Below are 19,328 nucleotides of genomic sequence, written 5' to 3' on the forward strand. Positions count from 1 at the left end.
ATTTATAGAAGTAATATATTCAATTCAAACAAAATTTAAGGTTGATTTTAAAATATTTCTAATCAACATTTAAGTTTGGATCAAACATAAAATTTTGAAACATATTCTTTGTTTAAACCAAAACAGAAAATATATTTGAATTAAACACAATTATTCAAACAAATATTACTTTTGAATCAAAGCAGTAGATATTTTCTATATATATTGGGATCTCACGAACCGATCGACGCCTCCCGTTCATATAATGCTTATTGAAAAACAAATGCAAGATCATTCTTATTCAGTTTTTAGTGCAAGACAATTATCTTAATTAATCTTATTCGATTTTCCGTGCAATAAAATGCTTATTCAAAATTCTATGCTAAAAAGTACAATCTGAAATTAGCTTCCACTATGAGTTTTATAAAATTTTCAATTGAATATAATTTTTAATTACAATTGCTTAAACAATATTTCTTAATACGTAAGAGATAATCAAGTATTAAATTTTCTAATAACAATAGATACGCACTGAAATTCTCAGATATTTAATTGCAATTTAATATTAAAAAGATGATTTAGGGTTACATTTATTGTTCTGTCAGTGGCAATTGTTTTGCACACAATTTTGAATAAGCATTTTATTGCACGGAAAATCGAATAAGAATTGTCTTGCACTAAAAACTGAATAAGAATGATCTTGCACGATCTTGCATTTGTTTTTCAATAAGCATTATATGAACGGGAGGCGTCGCGATTAAGATTTTCAAACTCTTATGGTCTTAAGTTAAAGATAAAACTTAAACCTATGTAAATTTCAAATTTTTTCTACAATTATTAAAAAATATGCCAAAGTTGAAAAAACTTCAAAAATAATTTTTTTTTTTGTAAATTTTTTTGAAAAGTTGACTAAAAAATCAATATTTACAATAAACAGGCATGTATTATTAACTTTTTTAGAAATTTAATTTAATTAATTTTTAATGTAACTTTAAAAAATGTTGGCCCCTCGTTTATATAGAAAACTGTACTATTTAGGGGCCAAAAATCGGTTTTTTATTTTTTAAAGTATGAAGTACCCTTTCAATCATCTTGCAAAAAATATATGTTACTCTTGAAATGACTATTATTTTATAGAAAAAAATGGCGGTTGTGCAAAAAAAATTTCAATAAAAAAAAAATGTTTTTTAAAAAAAAATTTTAAAAAATTTTTTTACTGACTTTTTACTGACTTTCTTTGTTAGAATTTGGTCGAAAAATTTTTTTTTATTAACTTTTCATATTGTATTGTACAAAAAAAATTTTTTCATGAAAATCGGTTCAACCATTTCGGAGGGAAAAAAAATTTTTGAATTTTTTTGAATTTTTCAAAAAAATTGTATAACTCAAAAACAAAATTTTTTGTCGAGTTGAAACTTGGTGAAAATAAGTCTCATAATAGGTCAAAATTATTCCCTAAATATGGACCCAATCCAAGAGGGGGCCATTTTTACATGCTTATACTGCTGCGGCCTTTTTAACTACAATTGTTAACAAAAACGATTATTACGAAAAAATAAAGAAATTCTTTGTAAAATTCAATTACTTTCACAATTTTCAATTAAAATTATTATAAATAGTCCATTATTTCCAAAAATGTTAATAAAATTTTTTTGAATTAATTAAATTATTTAAAATAATAGAAAGTATCATAATTTTGAACATTTCTTGTAAAAATAGTATCAGAAAAAATATTCTCTAAATCATAAATTAGTCAAATTTGAACTAATTAGAACAAAAATGATATGAAATTTTTAAAAAATACAATGATTAAGAAAGACTTTTGTTTTAATTTATAGTATCATAAATTAAACAATTGAAGTGTTATATAAACAATATAAAAATATAAAAATATGAATATCGATTTAAGTTCTAAGAAACAAATAGAAATGGCAAATTATAACCAAATTAAAAGTAAAATTGTCAACAGTATTTTTCTCAAGTGAAAATTGAACTTGTATTTCGAAATTTAAACTGTGGACGATTTAAAAATAGTTATGCAACATAAAAATCAATTAAATATCCAAATTCCATTCTACGTAAATAAAAAAAATTTTTTACTTCAGTAAAATTACTCTTTCCAATTTTTAAAATAGTAAAAAAAAATATTAATGAAATATGCTAGGAAGATGTCAGTACTCTAATAATTTTACGCAGCAACATTCAACAGAAAACATTTTAAATTATCAATAATGCAAAAATTCATAAAAACCTGCTGCCTACATGAGAATCCTACTTTTGCAAGTAATCGACAATCGAAATAATAATTTATTTAGAAGTGAATTAATTAAATAAAATATTTAATTCCAGAGTTTTGTTTCTTTTTACTGTAATAAATTATTCTCTCTTCTCATCAATAACTTTTTTTTGCTTTAACTAAATCATCTATAGGTGTATGTACGGTTCACAATCATCCTGACATTAATCATGTCGTTGAATTTATAGAAGATAAATTATATTTTGCCACATTGAATCCAGGTCATAAAGTTGCACGATGTGCGGAAAATATTTTGTTTTTCAATACGGATGACGAATTTGTTTATAGTCCAATTAATAATGATTTTGGACCTTTGAATCTTGCGTGTGTCTATAGGTGAATAAATATATTTAAAAATATATTTAAAGATTTATTTAAGAATATATTTAAAAATTTATTTAAGAATATCTTTAAAGATTTATTTAAAAGTATATTTAAAAATATCAACTTGAAATTGAGAATTAATTCATTGGAAATTAAAACTTATAATAAATTTCCATTTAGTTATATTATGATTGATAAGGCCCCTAAATTATTTCCAAACAGGTTTTGCAACATTTTACGTAGAAAATTGAAAAATCCCGATAACTGGTGCAAGCAAATTGTTTACTACACAAGTGAAGATGGAAATAAGATGGCAAATGCTGCTTTTCTGATTTCTTCATTCGCTGTGATATTTCTGGAAAAAACACCTAGTGAAATTGATAAAATTTTAGTTTCAAATAATGTGATTTTAAAACCATTTCCAGATGCTTCTCATACTGAAAATCTCACACTCACACTACTTGGTAAAAATTTATATATAAATACGTCCTAAAGAAATTTTGTAAATAAAGAAAAGTTTTTAATTGTCCACTAATTTCTATTGATTGTCCAATTGAAGATTGTTTAAATGGAATGAAAAAGGCACTGAAATGTGGATTTTTCAATTTCCAAGATTTTAATTTATTGGAATATGAAAAATATTCCCAAATGAGAAATGGTGATTTAAATTGGATAATACCTCGGAAATTTATTGGATTTGTCGGTCCAAGTACGAAGAAGGACACAAATTATCATCCACCGGAAAAATATTTTAATTACTTTGTTAGAAATGGTGTGGAAGCAATTATTCGATTGAATAGAAAATGCTATGATGCGTCAAGGTAGAATTTTTCTATTACATATTACAATTTTAATTGAAAGCTGTTCTTTTACTATTTTGCTATTAATTATTGTTTACTGTTGATATTTCCCTTTTAGATTCAAGAAAATAGGAATAAAACACTACAATCTATATATGCCAGATGGTACTGCGCCAACTCGTCGAATACTAGAAGAATTTCTTGAAATTTGCGAAAATAACAAGGGAGCTATTGCAGTTCACTGCAAAGTAATGAAATACAAATTTGCCGAGGGAAACAATTTTCAAAAACTAAAATTGTAAATTATTTTTTAGGCTGGTCTGGGAAGAACAGGAACATTGATAGCGGCTTATATAATTAAGCACTATCGATTAAATGCCAGAGAAGCTATTGCTTGGGTGAGAATTTGCAGACCAGGTTCTATAATTGCTCCTCAACAGAAGTGGCTCGAAGAAATTGAGAGCCTATTGCAGAGAGCAGGTCATTTCTACAGGCGAGTAGATTTTCAAAAGTATTCCTATTAACAGAAATAAATTTAATTATTAGAAACTAATTTGAAATTTAGTTAAAGATGATTAATTAAAATGAAGCAATTTTAATTTTCTTCGCAGACTAATATGTCATCATAAGAGTAATTCGATTACTCGTCATAAGTACGGTATTTACTCAATCAATCAGAAATTAGAAAAATTTCAAACCTTCAGTCATAAAGATTATCACACCTTCAAATATTTAGATCATTCAGGTATTAGTCAACCGAGCCAAAAAATTAATTTAAATTTAAACAATAATTTTAATTTAATTTTCCATTTCTCATTAAAAAAAATTTGTTCACCATTTATTTTTACAGAAATATTAAATCTAAGTCAAAGATTGAAGCAAAGTAAGAAAAAAATACGTGAAGCAAAAGATAGTAATGAAAACGAAAAAGAAGTTGTAATTTGCAATTTTTAGAAAAATTGACTAAAAAATCCTCTGAAAACGAAATATTTAATTTAAAAAATGTATTCTATTTATTGACAAATTGTACAAGTATAACTATTATTTACAACTTAAAAAACTATATATTCTCTTTTTTCTACCAGACTTAAGTGTGTAAACTTTAAAATGTGTCAAATTATATAGTGATCAGATTATTTAGAAATTTGAACACCTGTCAGAAATTTAAATCAGTTCTGTACAACCTGAGTTGTTGAGATTAACTTGAAAAACTATTCTATCATTTCGGAAGAATTTAACAATAAAAGAGGGAAATTAATAAACTTTATACAAACTCAGATTAGATTCGAGTTCATCATCCGAAACTAAATGCTGCCGCAGTCGTCTCTCCTCTAACTGTACATGCTTTTCCGGTACTGACATCGGCACTGATCTAAAAAATTTTCAATTTTTAATTTTTATCAGAAATTTCATAATTTATAATTTCATAGTCAAAATTAAAAAAATTCACTTATTAAGTACAAAATTCATTATTATTGTTTATATTTTCAAAAATTTAAATATAATTCTTCGCAAGAATTCAATTATTTTTATAAATAGTAAAATTTTTTGCCAAAATTCAATTTTTTAATAAAATTTCGCGAAAGAATTCAATTTTTTTCGTAATTCGTTATGAAATTTTTCAAAAGAATTCAATTATTTTCTAAAATTTTTTAAATCCTTCGAAACAATTCAATTATTTTTAAATATAGTAAAATCTTTACAAAAATTCAATTATTTTCAATAAAATTTCACGAAAGATTTCAATTTCTTTCTTAATTCGTTATAAAAATTTTCATACGAATTCAATTATTTTCTAAAATTTTAATAAATCCTTCGAAACAATTCAAGTTTTTAAAATTGTTATTAAAATTATTTTAGAAAATTGTAATAAAATTCTAAAAAGATGTTAATTAGTTTCTAAACATTTTAATAACATTCAATATAATACTTTAATTGTTTAATTTCAATTATTAAGAAGCATGATTATTTTAAAAACTTGAAAGAAATTGTTCATAAAATTCAATTACTGTAAAAATTTAAATTAAATTAAATTAAGATTTTCAAAAATTTTAATAAAATTCTCGTCAAGAATTTAATTATTTTCATAAATAAGAAAATTCCTCGAAGAAATTCAATTATTCTCAAATTTTTTGATAAAATTCTTTTATCAAGAATTCAATGATTTTCAAATTCATTTTAAAATTGAAAATATTTAAAAAGAAAAATTTTTAAAAATGTTAGGAAGCAAGAAAGCAAACAACAACTAACTTTAAACTGCGAACAGATTACCGGAATACAACGATTATTAATATAAGATTTTTTTTTATTTATGAAATAAATTAATTTTAGTTAAAATGTATTAATTAAAATATTAAGGAAATGATAATTTATGTTGAAACTTACAAATGAGAACAAAGTTCTCGCAGATGATGGGGTATAATATATCGAGCATGAGGTGAAAGATCGGAAAAAGGATCACTCCCTTCATCAAGAGTATCAAGTCCTTCGATCCTACGATCGAATTACAAGAATTAGTAATAATTTTATCGAATTTTTCACTTTAAAAAATAAAATAATTATTAATAACTAGTCACAATTGACATTTACCTGACGACAAAATGCCTCGAATATTGCAACAAAATATGCTGCAAACTACGTTTGGCTAAATCTACTATCGCTGGAAAGACACAATCACGAAAATCGCTAAACTCCTCGACATCTTTATTTCGTGAAACATTTGTGTCAATTAAATTGTATTGTGAAGCAAATAATGCTCTTGCCTTCGATGTGTCTATCCAAACAACACGACAATCCTTTTTCAGAAGTTTTCCAATCCACTCATAGCCACCAACAGTGGCAACATTGTCCCATTCTTCTGGCGCAAACCAATCGTAAACCTGCGAAAAAAAATTTATGGAATAACGAGAATTATAAAAAAAATGGTTAATTAATCGTATTTTTAATTACATGACACTTCAGGCATCGTTCTAGAATATTTCGAAAATCGGACATCATCTTCATGAACGATTTAGGTCCTTTAACGTACAAAAGAATTATATCTCTATCATTTCTTTTTTCCTTCTTCGCATCGTCTTCGTATCGAAACTCATCAGTTTCAAAATACTTGGAGTCGTCTTCTTCCTTTAAATCTATGGAACAAGTGCTTGAATTGCACTTTGAATTCTTCGAACGCAATCTGTGTATGCAATAAATGCTTCCAATTATCGTCAAAAATATTATGAACGCAATAATTATGAATGGAAGACATAATAGTTGGGTGGAAGCAATTTGCTCTTGATCCTGCAGACTTCCACCGCGAATAACGAGCAAAGGATCTGTTTCTATTTTCGTACAAGCTAAAACAACATTTTTATTTGAGAAATTAATTTTTTCTATTTTAGTTAATTTCATTAATAATTCATTTTCATTCACATGAAAGAATTTAAAGAAATTACTTTGAACCCATGTGCAAGGAAGATAACCCTTTAGAGGCGGATTCCATCTTGTTGCCTTTTTACATCTGTCATCAAGAAAATGAATCACAAAACAGAATCTTGTATTCTTTGAACTTTGAAATTCAAAATTGCACTCGACATTTTGTCCAGAACCCTTTTCAGCAATCTATTTCAAAAAGTTTCTTAGTTAATTGTTAGATAACAAGAATTATTAATTTTGAAAGTTTTTAAATTACCGTTAAAGTGCAATTATTCGAAGTTGCATTTATCCTGTCCTAAAAAAAAATAAAGGAGAAATTTTAAATTGAAGAATTTAATTCGACGTCTTATTGACTAAAAGTGAAAAATGAAAGGAAAAAATTTACCGTGTATATTGTATGTGAAAAAATAGTACGCTTATTAAATTTCACACAAGAATTTTCCTTGTCTCGCTCTAAAGAGGACAAGACGGCAATTTGCTGCTGTAATCCCGCAAAGCGAATATCATTCGAAGTACTAGTGGAAAACGTCAGCTTTTCAAAACTGCAAATTATAATTGCGCATGTTGTCTCGATTTTCGATTTCTTTTAGTATTTAATTAATCTTATCAAGAACCATATACCTATCGTGATGTCATGATAAAAGCGGGGGGTTAATAAACCAAGCACGTGGATCCTAAAAACACATATAGTAGCAGCAGGAATTTCAAGCTGGGAAGCATGAGATGATTATTTTTCAATTATATTCTAATAATTAATCTTACAATATAGAGATGAATTAGCACTTAACCCAAGAAGAACGAGTAAAGAATTATCATTTTTTGTGACTCTATATCGAATTTAGCATTTGTTAATTATAAAAATTGTCATACTTTCCCTAAACCAGAATTTAAAGGAAAAAAATATACAGACCTGGGATCGGAATCATTTGGAACAGAAGTGTATTTGCAATGAAAGTCCGGTGCATTAATCGAAGAGTGTAAATGATCTGTTTTTATAAATAATTGACCTCTAAAGACAAATTCATTTTCACTGATTCGAAATCTTAGAGCGTAACATCCTGTGAAAATGTTTTCGTACCACATTGTTAGTTTCTGATCCTGTTATGGAGAAATAATTTAATTTTAATATCGTATGATGAAACATTAAGTTCACAACGTTAATGCGATCAACGATCGCAAACAAATTTTTTTACAATTTTATAAAAACAAATTTTTAAGTTATTGATAAAAAAATATTCTAAACAATTTTTTCAGACAGAAAATTTGAAGGTAAAATAATTTTTCTTCTAAATCGGCGATTATAAACATTGTGAATTTCACCGCGTAATGAAGTGTAAAAGAAAAATTGTCTTACCTGACAATAAGGAGTTTGTGATTCTTGACTTTTGTTTAAATAATTATTTAAAATGCAATAAGATTTTTCGGCAGTGTGAACTTCTTGTACATCAATTCCTTTCGCGTGAAATATAACTTTTTCACATTCCTCAGAACTTTTAATAAGAGGATTTACTACAAGTGCAATTTTATAACGACATTCTTCTTTGGGAGGACTAAAGTTAACTCTTACAATACCTACAGGAAAAATATAATTATTAATTTACTTATAAATACTATAAGAGAAAAACTTTTTTTGATTATAAATTTTGTATGTAGGGGAGAGTGGGGCAAAGGCGCTAGGTTTACATTTATCGATGTATATTTTTTAAATTAAGCAATTAATTTATGCGGTCTTTGTTTTTCATTATTCTAAAATTAATCAACAAGAAATTTTAATAGTCGTTATTTAGTATATTATAATTATAAATACATTATTTAATGAAATTTAAAAACAATGCAAAAAATGCCTTTGCCCCACACGCTGGGGCAGCGACGTTTTCGCTTATATTTCTAAAAGAAAGCATTTATAAGCCTTAAAAAAATTAACAAGTGATATTTATTAGTATAATATTTACGAAACATAAGGTTAACAACATATTATTAAAATAATTAAACTATTTAAATAAAAAATAAAAACTTTTAGTGATTTTAACCTTATATTGTGAATTAATACATAGAAAATTCGAATATTCAATTGTTTTTAACCAAATTATGTTCAATATTGCCTTTGCCCCACATAACAAACTTTTTTTTTACTTTAAATTTAAAATATTTGGATACAAAATTTAACTATAACACCACGCCAGTTGTGTAGAGAAATATTTAATTTATTTACATGTTACGTTTTTAAAAATTAAATACTTAAACTTATGTTTTAAAAAATAAAAGTTTCTTCAGTAAAATTATAATTTTATTTTTCCAAAACAACTTTTTTGTTATATTTCTTAAAATATTTGATATTTTTAGGTTTTTCTTTTTTTAATCAATTGGTCTGATTGCATTGCAACTTAATTTTTAATACCAATTGGAATAGACAGAAAATAAAGGAGATATTTTAAAAAACGTCTTTGCCCCGCATAGCACCTTTGCCCCACTCTCCCCTACAATAATCACATTTACCTTCAGTTGAAACGCCTTCAGCTGTTTCCATAACTGTCATTGTAACTTTATTTGGAACATTATCCAAACTGCATAAATTTCCAGTTTTATGGACATTGACGACTGTCTGATTACTATTCTTCAATCTGCATTTATACTGCAAATAAATACAAATTATTATATTGTTTGCTTTAAAGCTTAATTATTTTAGACTTCTATGAATGAATTTTGTATTCAACTAAATTGAACTAATAAATAATTCAAAATAACTCGAATATGACAAAAAATAAATAAATATAACAATAATATAAATAAAATAATAATAAAATGAAAGTTAATTCTTTTGAGTTATATTATTATAATTATTATTATAAATACCTACTTCACAAAAGTTGTTGTTAATAAACGATCCTTCCGAAAGAACAATCCACAATATGAAAATATAAGCAGAAAGCATTTTTTCGTTGACATTTAAAGCATGTCACGAAACTTTTATATTAAATCTTACATTCTTCACTCTCTGAAACAAAAAATATAATTATATAAAACTATTAATTTTATATTATAAATACATTCAATACGTTAATATTAAACTAAGTGCAATGACAAGCAAAAGTACTTTAATAATTTTATCATTCGGACATGATAATACATTTAATCGCTTTTTATAAGAACATTTGTATTAATTTATCAAAAAATTCTAGTTTATATTTTCTTTAACTTCAAGAATTATTATACACTCTTCATTATTATTAATTTTACCATCTTTTTATTTTCCATAATAATATATTCCAAAAAGAAAATTCTTAAATTCTCGATAATTTTTAAATTTGTTCACTTTTTAAGAAAAATTAAGTCTTGTTAATTGTTATCTGCCTTATATGAAGACAAGTGATATGAAAAACATCTTTTTTCACAGATCGTTTTATTTTTCATTTCTTTCTTAAACTGAATAAACAAAGCTTAAAACAATAAATAAACGTTTAAATAAACATTAAATAAACTATAATGAAAAATTAATATATTTATATATTGTATACACAATTTTTATCTAATACAACTAAATTGTTTTCAAAGTGTTTATTAAACATTATTATACATGTAAAAAATTATAAATAACAAAACATCTTTTTCCATGTTATATATATAACCTATTTAACATAATTTATTTATCTCGAAATAAAAATTTATATTATCGTTGAATTTTTATCAATATTTACAAATACAGAATAATTTTTGAAAATAAGATTAAATCTTATCCTGATTTTAAAATACATATACAAATTCATAAAATTCATTTTGCTATATTTTTAGGTTAAAATTCAAAATTATCAAAACAATTATCAATATATTGTTTCTATGTAGAAAGAATTGAAAATAATTGCAAATATGAGTTTACTCACCTTTTTGTAAAAATAATTGCGCATATTTTTTTGCGATGGTTAGCATATGCTACAAAAATTAGTATAAAAATTTTCTTTGACAAGTGGCCATAACATTAAGGTACAGTCTGTTGTAAAAATCTTACTATGACACGAAAAACTATCTTCGGATATTATATATTAAAATGTAATATTATTTTGGTAAATTATCATTGTTTTTAAAACATCAATAAATGTTTCTTTTTAAGGAAACAATATTTTCTAATCTATTATTTTTGTAAACATTTTGTGTATAAGAAACCGTGAGGAAACCACAAAGGATGACTAAGATCCGTTAAAGCGTTATCAACTTTTCTAACCTTAAAATTTTATACAGCAATACTAGATATTAACCAGTACAGAATAAAAATGTAAAATTTATGCAAACATTCAAGGTCTGCTTAGTATAAGAAACATTGTAATTATTTTTTGATAATAATATTTGCTTAAATTTAAAAATAGCGCTAGTATCGTTTGAGACTCCTATGATCACGTGATCTGGAAAGTAAGAGACAGCCAATCATGATGCTTATTTTCTATGGTAATGGAAAATTCCGACAAAGTGTTTTGTGTTAGTGCATACGTATGCACTTTTATTGAAATACATACACATTTCTAAAAGGGAACCCAAGGAACTGGAAGGGGACACGAAGGAAGTCTTTTCCGCTCGTCACGTTTTGCTGCCTTGAGCGTTCTCACCTCACATTTAACTTATTTTATAAGGTAAGTTTAAAAAATATTAACTTTATTTCACCTCACTCTTATTTCTCCATTAACAATAGTTTCTTTGTGCAAAAAAATTGCTATTTTTCTATTTATAACTAAACAAAATCGAAAGATGGAATTACACGATGGTTGTTGGCGTTCCTTTTCCCCCCATTTTACAAAGTACCGGTGTTGATTACACAAGTTTGTTTTAAAAATATTTGTTTGAAAATTTGTGTTTCTTGGTTTAAAAGAGTTCCCAATTGTTGAAATTTTCCAATAAGTTTTCGATGTGAACTTGGAATTAATAAATTACCGCCTATATTCACTTTCATAGCCGCCATTTCATCGGCACGTTTTTCTAATCGAGGTCGAATTCCATGAATTGCTAACCGTTAATTATAAAAAATGAGAGTAATTTAAAATTTTTTTCTAACAGTAAATAAAGTACAATGGCAATTGTTTTCACTTATTTTTATCATATTGGAAAATCTCTTGTTTCATTGTAGTGAATATTAACGTATATTGAATTTTATTTGACTAGTGTTATAAGTGTGAATTCACATGATCTTTATTTGTTCATCAGATATAGAAATAGATTTACTATTAAGAATTTATCATTTGTTAAATGAAAAATGTTTTCTGAAATTGAAATCTCTAGTGAAAATTTTATAATTTCGGATTTGTTAATAAATCATGATAAAAAAAAGAATTAGTTTGCTAAGATAATTTTCTTTCTTTTACAGTAATCAAAAAACTAAATCTACAATGGAACTCCCAAGATGTTTTTTTGACATGACCGTCGATGGACAACCAGCCGGTCGCATTGTCATCGAATTGAGAAGCGACGTCGTTCCCAAGACTGCTGAGAACTTCCGGGCTCTTTGCACAGGAGAAAAAGGATTTGGCTACAAGAACAGTTCGTTCCATCGTGTCATTCCAAATTTCATGTGCCAAGGTGGTGATTTCACCAAGCACAATGGCACCGGGGGAAAATCCATCTATGGCGAGAAATTCGAGGACGAGAACTTCAGTCTAAAACACACCGGACCAGGAATCATGTCCATGGCGAATGCTGGAGCAAACACCAACGGTTCACAATTCTTCATCACCACCGTTAAAACCTCATGGTTGGACAATAAACACGTTGTCTTTGGTGCCGTCGTCGACGGTATGGACGTTGTGAAAAAATTGGAGAGCTATGGAACTCCAAATGGAAAGACTTCCAAGAAAATCGTCATCGCCGACTCTGGTCAACTTTAAATTTGTCTTCACAATTCCTCAACGGGGAAGAGTCATGTTGATTTAAAAGAAAACAAAGCATTTAAATTTCCATTCCCTCTGCCTATTGAATTGAAGTCATGAATGGAAAACAAGGAATTGAAAAATCAATGGAAACAAGTTTTTGATATATTTGAAAATGTCGACAAAACACCAATTATGACTTTATAATTACAATGACATCTTTTTGAAAAAACGCACATGTGCAAGCATTTATATGTTTTCAAATCATAAATTTCCATTCATTACCTCTTTGAATACTTTTTCGAAATTTAAACTCTCTCAGGGCATTGAACAAAACTTTTAATTCTCCGACTAGTACTTTTTTGTGTATAGTAGGTGATTATAAATCGACTCTATTCCTAATATGTACTTATTCACGTAATAATGTAAACAATTTCTATGCGTGGTGGTATATTCCCTTAAAATATATACATATTCATGAGACGAACATTAACGTTCTTTGCCCTGGATATAAATTTTTTTTACCATGTTTTTCTATTTTCAATAGCCTTTGATGGTCATATTGCATTGAATAAATGAATTTCTGTCAAATACTTGTTTTATTTCATACTAATACACATTTTTCTTTTAAGATAGAACAAAAGCACTAATTTATTATTGACAAATAAAATTTTATTTTCTGACAAAGTTAATACTTTTCAACTTAAATAATTGAAAGTGTTTTCTTAGATGTAATTTATCTCAATTTCAGAAATTTAACAAAAAATGTAATTACTTTTACATTCTAGTTTCATTTTCAATAGAAAAATGAAAGTACAATTTTGGAAATTTTACAATTAGAAGTAAATGAAGTTCCATCAGTGTTTGGACTTGGATATACTGGCTCTAAAAACAGAAATGAAAAAGTTTAGATTTGTTTTTCTTTTCAAGGGAGTAGTTATCTCTTTAAAGGTACTTACGTCTGTGACTGTTTGCTTCCACTTAAATGAATATACGGCGACTGCGTTTCTTTCTGTTTAGCTTGAAGTAAATTCAAAGTTCCCAACGGCGTATCCGTTGAAGACATTCGCTTCATAAGCACTTCTTGTTCTGATTTTTTCATTCTCTTCTCCACCTTGAATTTAAAATGAATTCATTTATTATTAAATAATTTTAATCTTTTTAATTTTTATTGGTTCTCTCTAATTGAAAAATATCGAACCTTATTCTTTCCGGGACCCTTTCCGTGGAATTTGTGTGAAAGATATCTAAAGGCTTCTTTAGCACTTAAAACATGACCGTCATCATCGATATATTCCAATTTGACATTTGGTTTAAAGCAATCCTTATCCTTAAAATCAGATGTCGGACCATTGAATCGATCTCTCCTTCCAAATTTATCATCATCTCTGAAACAGAATTAAAAATTAACTCTTGAATTTTTAAATAATGTAAAATTTGCCAACAAAAGTAGAAAATTTACCCATAAGTTTTATCCTCAATAGAATAGTTTTGAGCTTGCAGATGTGCAAATCGAGAAGCTGATGGACGGTTTGAATCTTCTTTTTGCAAGTAACCTTTACTGATCGCTAAAGTCAAAGCTCCCCCAACGCCTTGGCCTAGAGAAGGTTCTACGTCCAAAATTGGAGCCTCCAATGCTGCAGTTTCAATAACTGATTCTTCTAAAATCAAAATATTTTGTAATTCTTGCTCCTTTTTTTAATATACATAAGAAAATAAAGTAAAATCCTATCCTCACCAGTTTCAACACTGTTCCAAGCTCCACGTCCTGAATCATCATTTTCGCCCATATTGTCATCTTCGATTTCTTCTTTTTGAAACTCCTAAAAATATTAGTCAATATTATAAATAAAAAGAAAATAAAAACTTTGTAAAAGTGAATTAAGTAAAATTAAATTAAAATCAACAATTACCATTAAATCCTGAACATTTTCCTCTCTGTTTCCAGAAAGACCATAAGTTGGAATATCGCCAAGTGTTCTGCAAAATTCAGCTGTTGAATTCAAAACGATATTCCCAATTTGACTACTTTCTTTTTCAGGATCTGGTTTTATGTGTGAAACAACCTCTTCAATGCTATCTGTTTGTAACGTTTTTGAACGTTTCGCTTTTTTCCTAGCAAGCTTCATATCAAACTCCTTGTCCTCTTCTTCGATTTTTATTCCGGATACGTTTTCTGGTGGCGCTGTTCATTGAAAACGTAACTAAATTGCCAAAAAGTAATTACATGACTAGTACTTTCATGTATCATAAATTAAAAATAAAACCCTGAGGGCGTAAAATTTAAACTCACCTTCATAATCGTCAACATCCATCAAATTTTCTTCTTTTGGCTTGCTTTCAATTTTCCGATTTCGACGACTTCCCAGATCTTTCAAATAATCATTTGAATCGGGTACAAGATCAGTGGCTTTCAGCATCTTTTTAGATCTAATTTTACGAATCTATAAAAAATTAACATTAAATTAAAAATAAATAGAAAAAATTAAAAGAAAAAATACAGAAATATAGAAGAAATATAAAAATATAGAAGTATTATTAAATCAAACCTTCTTCTTCGGTTTCTTAAACTTGGCCATTTCCTCTTCATTATAATATTCACTGGCAAGTTTTGGTTCAATAAGTTTTAGTGACTCTAACCTCTTGTTTGCTAATCGCTGCTTAACCAATTCAACTTGTCGTTCTTTCATTTCTTTAAAATTATTAGAACCTAGGGCAAAACTTTCTTTTTTCTGTCCATCAATTTCTTCATCATACTTTTCTAAAACTGCCTTGATGGGCATGCCAAACTCATCCAGTTCATTTTCCTCATAAGCATCGTATCCGGGCTTTTTCTTTTTATTCAAATTACTTCGTTTGTAACGTTCTTCATCCAACATGTTTACATTCACAAGTACATCGTCGTTTTCGTCAAGAACACCTTGATCTTTTAAAGTTAAAATAGTTGTTTTGCCCTCTTGAAAAGTTTCCTACGAAATTTAAATTAAATTTGTAAATAATTCTTTTGACTGAATCCAAATAATTAGCTAGGAATATGTCGCTAGTTCAGACTTCGCACTCGATAATTAATTTTAAAAAAGTAGCAAAAAGTAGCTATCGAAAAATTAATCTTGACGACCAAAAAAACTCGTTTTAGACACTTCACAAAACTGACAAAAATTCCATTCCATATTTTTTATTTTCCTGACTTTTTCCTAATTTTCATCAAAAATATGCTAATAAATTGAATTCCTACAACGAATTTCATATTATTCATGAAAAAATTTAATTCTTGCGAAGAATTTTATAAAAATATTTAAATAATAATTGATTTCTTTCGTCTAATTTTATGCAAATTCTAATCTAAATAATTCAATTCCTATGAAATTTTTATTACCTATTCATGAAAAAAATTGATTTCTTACGAAGATATATTACAAAAAATTTTTTAAATAATTTAATTCTGTTTGGAAATTTTTTGAAAACAGTTGTTATTAAAAATCATTGAATTGCGAAAAGATTTTATTAGAATTTTTTAAAATAATTGAATTTCCAAGAAGAAATTTATTACTTTTAAAAATAATTGAAATCTTGTGATGAATATTGTTATTTATGAAAATAATTAAATTTTGCAAAGAATTTTATTAAAATGGCTCAAAATAATTGAATTTTCGGGAATAATTTTGTTATTTATCGACATAAATGAATTCTTTTGAAGAATAATTTATGTAAATAATTGAATTCTTGAGAAGAATTTTATTAAAATCTAAAAGAATAATTGAATTATTTCAAGAAAATTCAATTAAAATTGTATTTAAAATAATTGATTTCTTTCAAACAATTTTATTAAAATATTTGAAATTAATTGAATTTCTGAGAAAAATTCTAATATTTTTGTAAATAATTGAATTCATCCAAAGAATTTAAAAAAAACCATTTTTTTAAATAATTGATTTTTTCGAGGAATTGAAATTAAATTTTTAAGAATAATTTATTACATTTTTTGAACAATTCCTGTAAAATTGTATTAAAAATAGTTGAAATCCTGCGATGAATTTTATTATTTATGAAAATAATTGAATAGTTGCAAAGAATTTTATTAAAATTTTCAAAAATAATTGAATTCCTGAGAAGAATTTTATTACTTATGAAAGTAATTGAATTTTGAATATTTTTTGAAAATAATTGAATCGTTTTGAAGAATTTGATTATAATTTTTTCGAATAGTTTTTTGATTTCTAGTATTAGCGAATTTAATGTAGTGGAAATTCTGAAAAGAAAAAAAAACAGAAACAGTAGCTCTTAGTGGCTGAAATCTAAAAAAAGTACCCAAATGGTACCATAACGTAAGAAAAGTAGTAAACAGTAGATTTTTGTAGATGAGTGCGAAGCCTGATAGTTATAAATTGAATCAAAATTATAATTAGAAACGAAATAATATTTTTACTTACAACGTCATGTTCGACTCTCAAACCTCTCAAGTCCTTTGTAGTGTAAGCCTTGTGTCTTTCGTTTTGAACCTCCTCTTTCACTAAATTCCCAATGCCAAACTCCTCATCTAATTGATCCAACATTTTTGCCTAAAAATAATAGTTTTTGATTTCAATGTCTTGATGCCAAGAAATGTATTAACAAGAACTTGTTAAAAAATCTTACCCTCTCGTCAGCTTTTTTCTTTTCCATTTGTAATTTTCTGTTTTTCTCAATCCAAGTTCTAGCATCATCTTCTGAATCACTTTCTCCAAGTCCTTTAACTTTTGATAATTTAGTTTCAATTTTCCTTTTTTCACGCCAAGTATTCAGTTTCTCTTTAATTTTCTTAGCTCTGGCTTCATCTTTCTTATTGGGAGCGGGTTTGTGATGGAATTCTCCCAAATCATCTTTGAATACATTAAGATCGGACTTTGATTGCTCTTGAACATCCAAAGGAGCCAAACCAAGTTTAGCTCTCAATTTATTTGTTTCCTCAATAGACAGAGAAAGTTGTGAACCACCACTTTTTGGAGAAAGACTCTTTTCCTTTGATATATCGGGCGGCGGTGGTGTTGACAAATGCGCCTTTGATATTTTCGGTGGTGGAGGTGCACTGACAATTTCGACTAAAAAATTTAAATTTTTACACTTAGGTATGAAGTTATATTACGCTTAGTATGAAAATTTGAATGCAAAACTTGTGTTCGAATTTTTATTTTGCATGAACTAATTATGTAAATAGAGACAAAAATAATAAATAATTTACTCAATTATGCAAAATAGTTAACTAATTACTTACTGTCACTGTCATAATCCTTGCGTTCTTTTTTCTTGTGCTTTTTGTGATGCCTGTGTCTTTCTTTATCACGTTCAACGCGTTCAATTCGTTCAACAGAAATTGAACGAGAACGACTTCTGTGTCTTTTTTTCTTCTGTTCACGACACTTGTCAGATTTATGGCGTTTATTGGAACCCATTTTTAATTAATTTCCAAACTTCTAAAGGCGAATTATTTTATAAATCACAATTTCAACAACAACTTCTTTAAAAACGTTTCTTATCAATTATTATCAATCGTCATCATTACGAAATAAAACATAACCTTCAAAGTTCGCTTTAATGTGGAGCTCACAACCAAATGACAGTTGCATAAATTCTTGGGGTGCTACCCTCTGTACCAAAAACATAAGTTCGAATGCTCATTATGCCGAATTTACAATTTAGAAATGACCAGATACGCGAATCCTCAATAACCTAAATTGTATATTGAATGAAATTCAAAAGTAGGGAATAATCATTTGATATATTCTGCATATGGAGAATATTATTTTAAACTAATTCTTTTTTTCCACAATTTGAAATTATTGCAATTTTTATTTTTGGAATTTCCACTTTACCTACATTTTAATAGATCGAAACGTAAAATATCAGAATTGACATTTAATTGAAATATGATGGAGAATAAATATATATTCACTGAATAAAAAGATTAAATAATTATTAAATGTTTGAATTTAATAAAAACATATTGTTCAAAAGTTACAGTGCGAATTGTACAGAATATATATTAATAAGAAATATAATTTGGCAGAATGTCGATTCGATCGATTTTATATTTGCAAGAAATTCAATTTGACAGAATATCAATTTATAAGAAACACGTTTTCGTAGAACTTTAACTTGTCAGAATTGTAATTTTGTAGAATATTAATATTGGCAAATCTAATTTTGGTAGAAATCTGCTTTATCAGAATGATCACATGTTCGAATCCTCAAAAGTTAGAATTCCATTTTTACCGAAAATGGATTCCACATAAATATTTGGCGCAAATTTTAAAATCGACCAATCAGAAATCAGAATTTTAAAATTTGCGCCAAATATTTATGTGGAATCCATTTTCGGTAAAAATGGAATTCTAACTTTTGAGGATTCGAACATGTGATCATTCTGATAAAGCAGATTTCTACCAAAATTAGATTTGCCAATATTAATATTCTACAAAATTACAATTCTGACAAGTTAAAGTTCTACGAAAACGTGTTTCTTATAAATTGATATTCTGTCAAATTGAATTTCTTGCAAATATAAAATCGATCGAATCGACATTCTGCCAAATTATATTTCTTATTAATATATATTCTGTACAATTCGCACTGTAACTTTTGAACAATATGTTTTTATTAAATTCAAACATTTAATAATTATTTAATCTT

General features: G+C 26.7%; 4 protein-coding genes across 5 annotated transcripts; 2 read left to right on the plus strand and 2 right to left on the minus strand.

The window, feature by feature from the left end:
- The first annotated feature begins 2,786 nt into the window (after positions 1 to 2,786).
- LOC122511325 (dual specificity protein phosphatase CDC14B-like) lies at positions 2,787 to 4,073 on the plus strand. Its single transcript, XM_043626483.1, has 4 exons — positions 2,787 to 3,063; positions 3,159 to 3,420; positions 3,518 to 3,647; positions 3,714 to 4,073. Exons 1-4 carry the CDS (start codon positions 2,787 to 2,789, stop codon positions 3,921 to 3,923), a joined length of 879 nt encoding a protein of 292 aa, XP_043482418.1. The 3' UTR covers positions 3,924 to 4,073.
- A 315-nt stretch (positions 4,074 to 4,388) lies between these two features.
- Positions 4,389 to 11,179, minus strand: LOC122511143. The gene is made up of 12 exons (XM_043626209.1): positions 10,695 to 11,179; positions 9,674 to 9,811; positions 9,313 to 9,448; positions 8,171 to 8,388; positions 7,727 to 7,914; positions 7,202 to 7,358; positions 7,073 to 7,111; positions 6,837 to 7,002; positions 6,349 to 6,737; positions 5,989 to 6,278; positions 5,785 to 5,892; positions 4,389 to 4,771 (listed from the first exon to the last, which is right to left on the minus strand). Exons 2-12 carry the CDS (start codon positions 9,746 to 9,748, stop codon positions 4,654 to 4,656), a joined length of 1,884 nt encoding a protein of 627 aa, XP_043482144.1. The 5' UTR covers positions 9,749 to 9,811; positions 10,695 to 11,179; the 3' UTR covers positions 4,389 to 4,653.
- Positions 11,180 to 11,290: 111 nt separating this feature from the next.
- On the plus strand, positions 11,291 to 13,253 carry LOC122511146 (peptidyl-prolyl cis-trans isomerase-like). Its single transcript, XM_043626213.1, has 2 exons — positions 11,291 to 11,435; positions 12,164 to 13,253. Exon 2 carries the CDS (start codon positions 12,186 to 12,188, stop codon positions 12,678 to 12,680), a length of 495 nt encoding a protein of 164 aa, XP_043482148.1. The 5' UTR covers positions 11,291 to 11,435; positions 12,164 to 12,185; the 3' UTR covers positions 12,681 to 13,253.
- A 59-nt stretch (positions 13,254 to 13,312) lies between these two features.
- On the minus strand, positions 13,313 to 18,254 carry LOC122511142 (U4/U6.U5 tri-snRNP-associated protein 1). 2 transcript variants are annotated; one of them, XM_043626207.1, is made up of 11 exons: positions 17,914 to 18,254; positions 17,298 to 17,740; positions 17,093 to 17,221; positions 15,212 to 15,631; positions 14,956 to 15,106; positions 14,576 to 14,847; positions 14,401 to 14,485; positions 14,125 to 14,320; positions 13,864 to 14,050; positions 13,622 to 13,776; positions 13,313 to 13,547 (listed from the first exon to the last, which is right to left on the minus strand). In XM_043626207.1, the coding sequence occupies exons 1-11, from the start codon at positions 18,089 to 18,091 to the stop codon at positions 13,520 to 13,522; spliced, it is 2,244 nt and encodes a 747-aa protein (XP_043482142.1). In that variant the 5' UTR covers positions 18,092 to 18,254; the 3' UTR covers positions 13,313 to 13,519. The 2 variants fall into 2 exon arrangements, with proteins under 2 accessions (XP_043482142.1, XP_043482141.1); XM_043626206.1 differs by having other exon boundaries at positions 14,125 to 14,323.
- Between the last annotated feature and the right edge of the window lie 1,074 nt (positions 18,255 to 19,328).

This window comes from Leptopilina heterotoma, unplaced genomic scaffold (assembly GCF_015476425.1).
Source record: "Leptopilina heterotoma isolate Lh14 unplaced genomic scaffold, ASM1547642v1 Lhet_81, whole genome shotgun sequence".
Taxonomy (NCBI): Eukaryota; Metazoa; Arthropoda; class Insecta; order Hymenoptera; family Figitidae; genus Leptopilina; species Leptopilina heterotoma.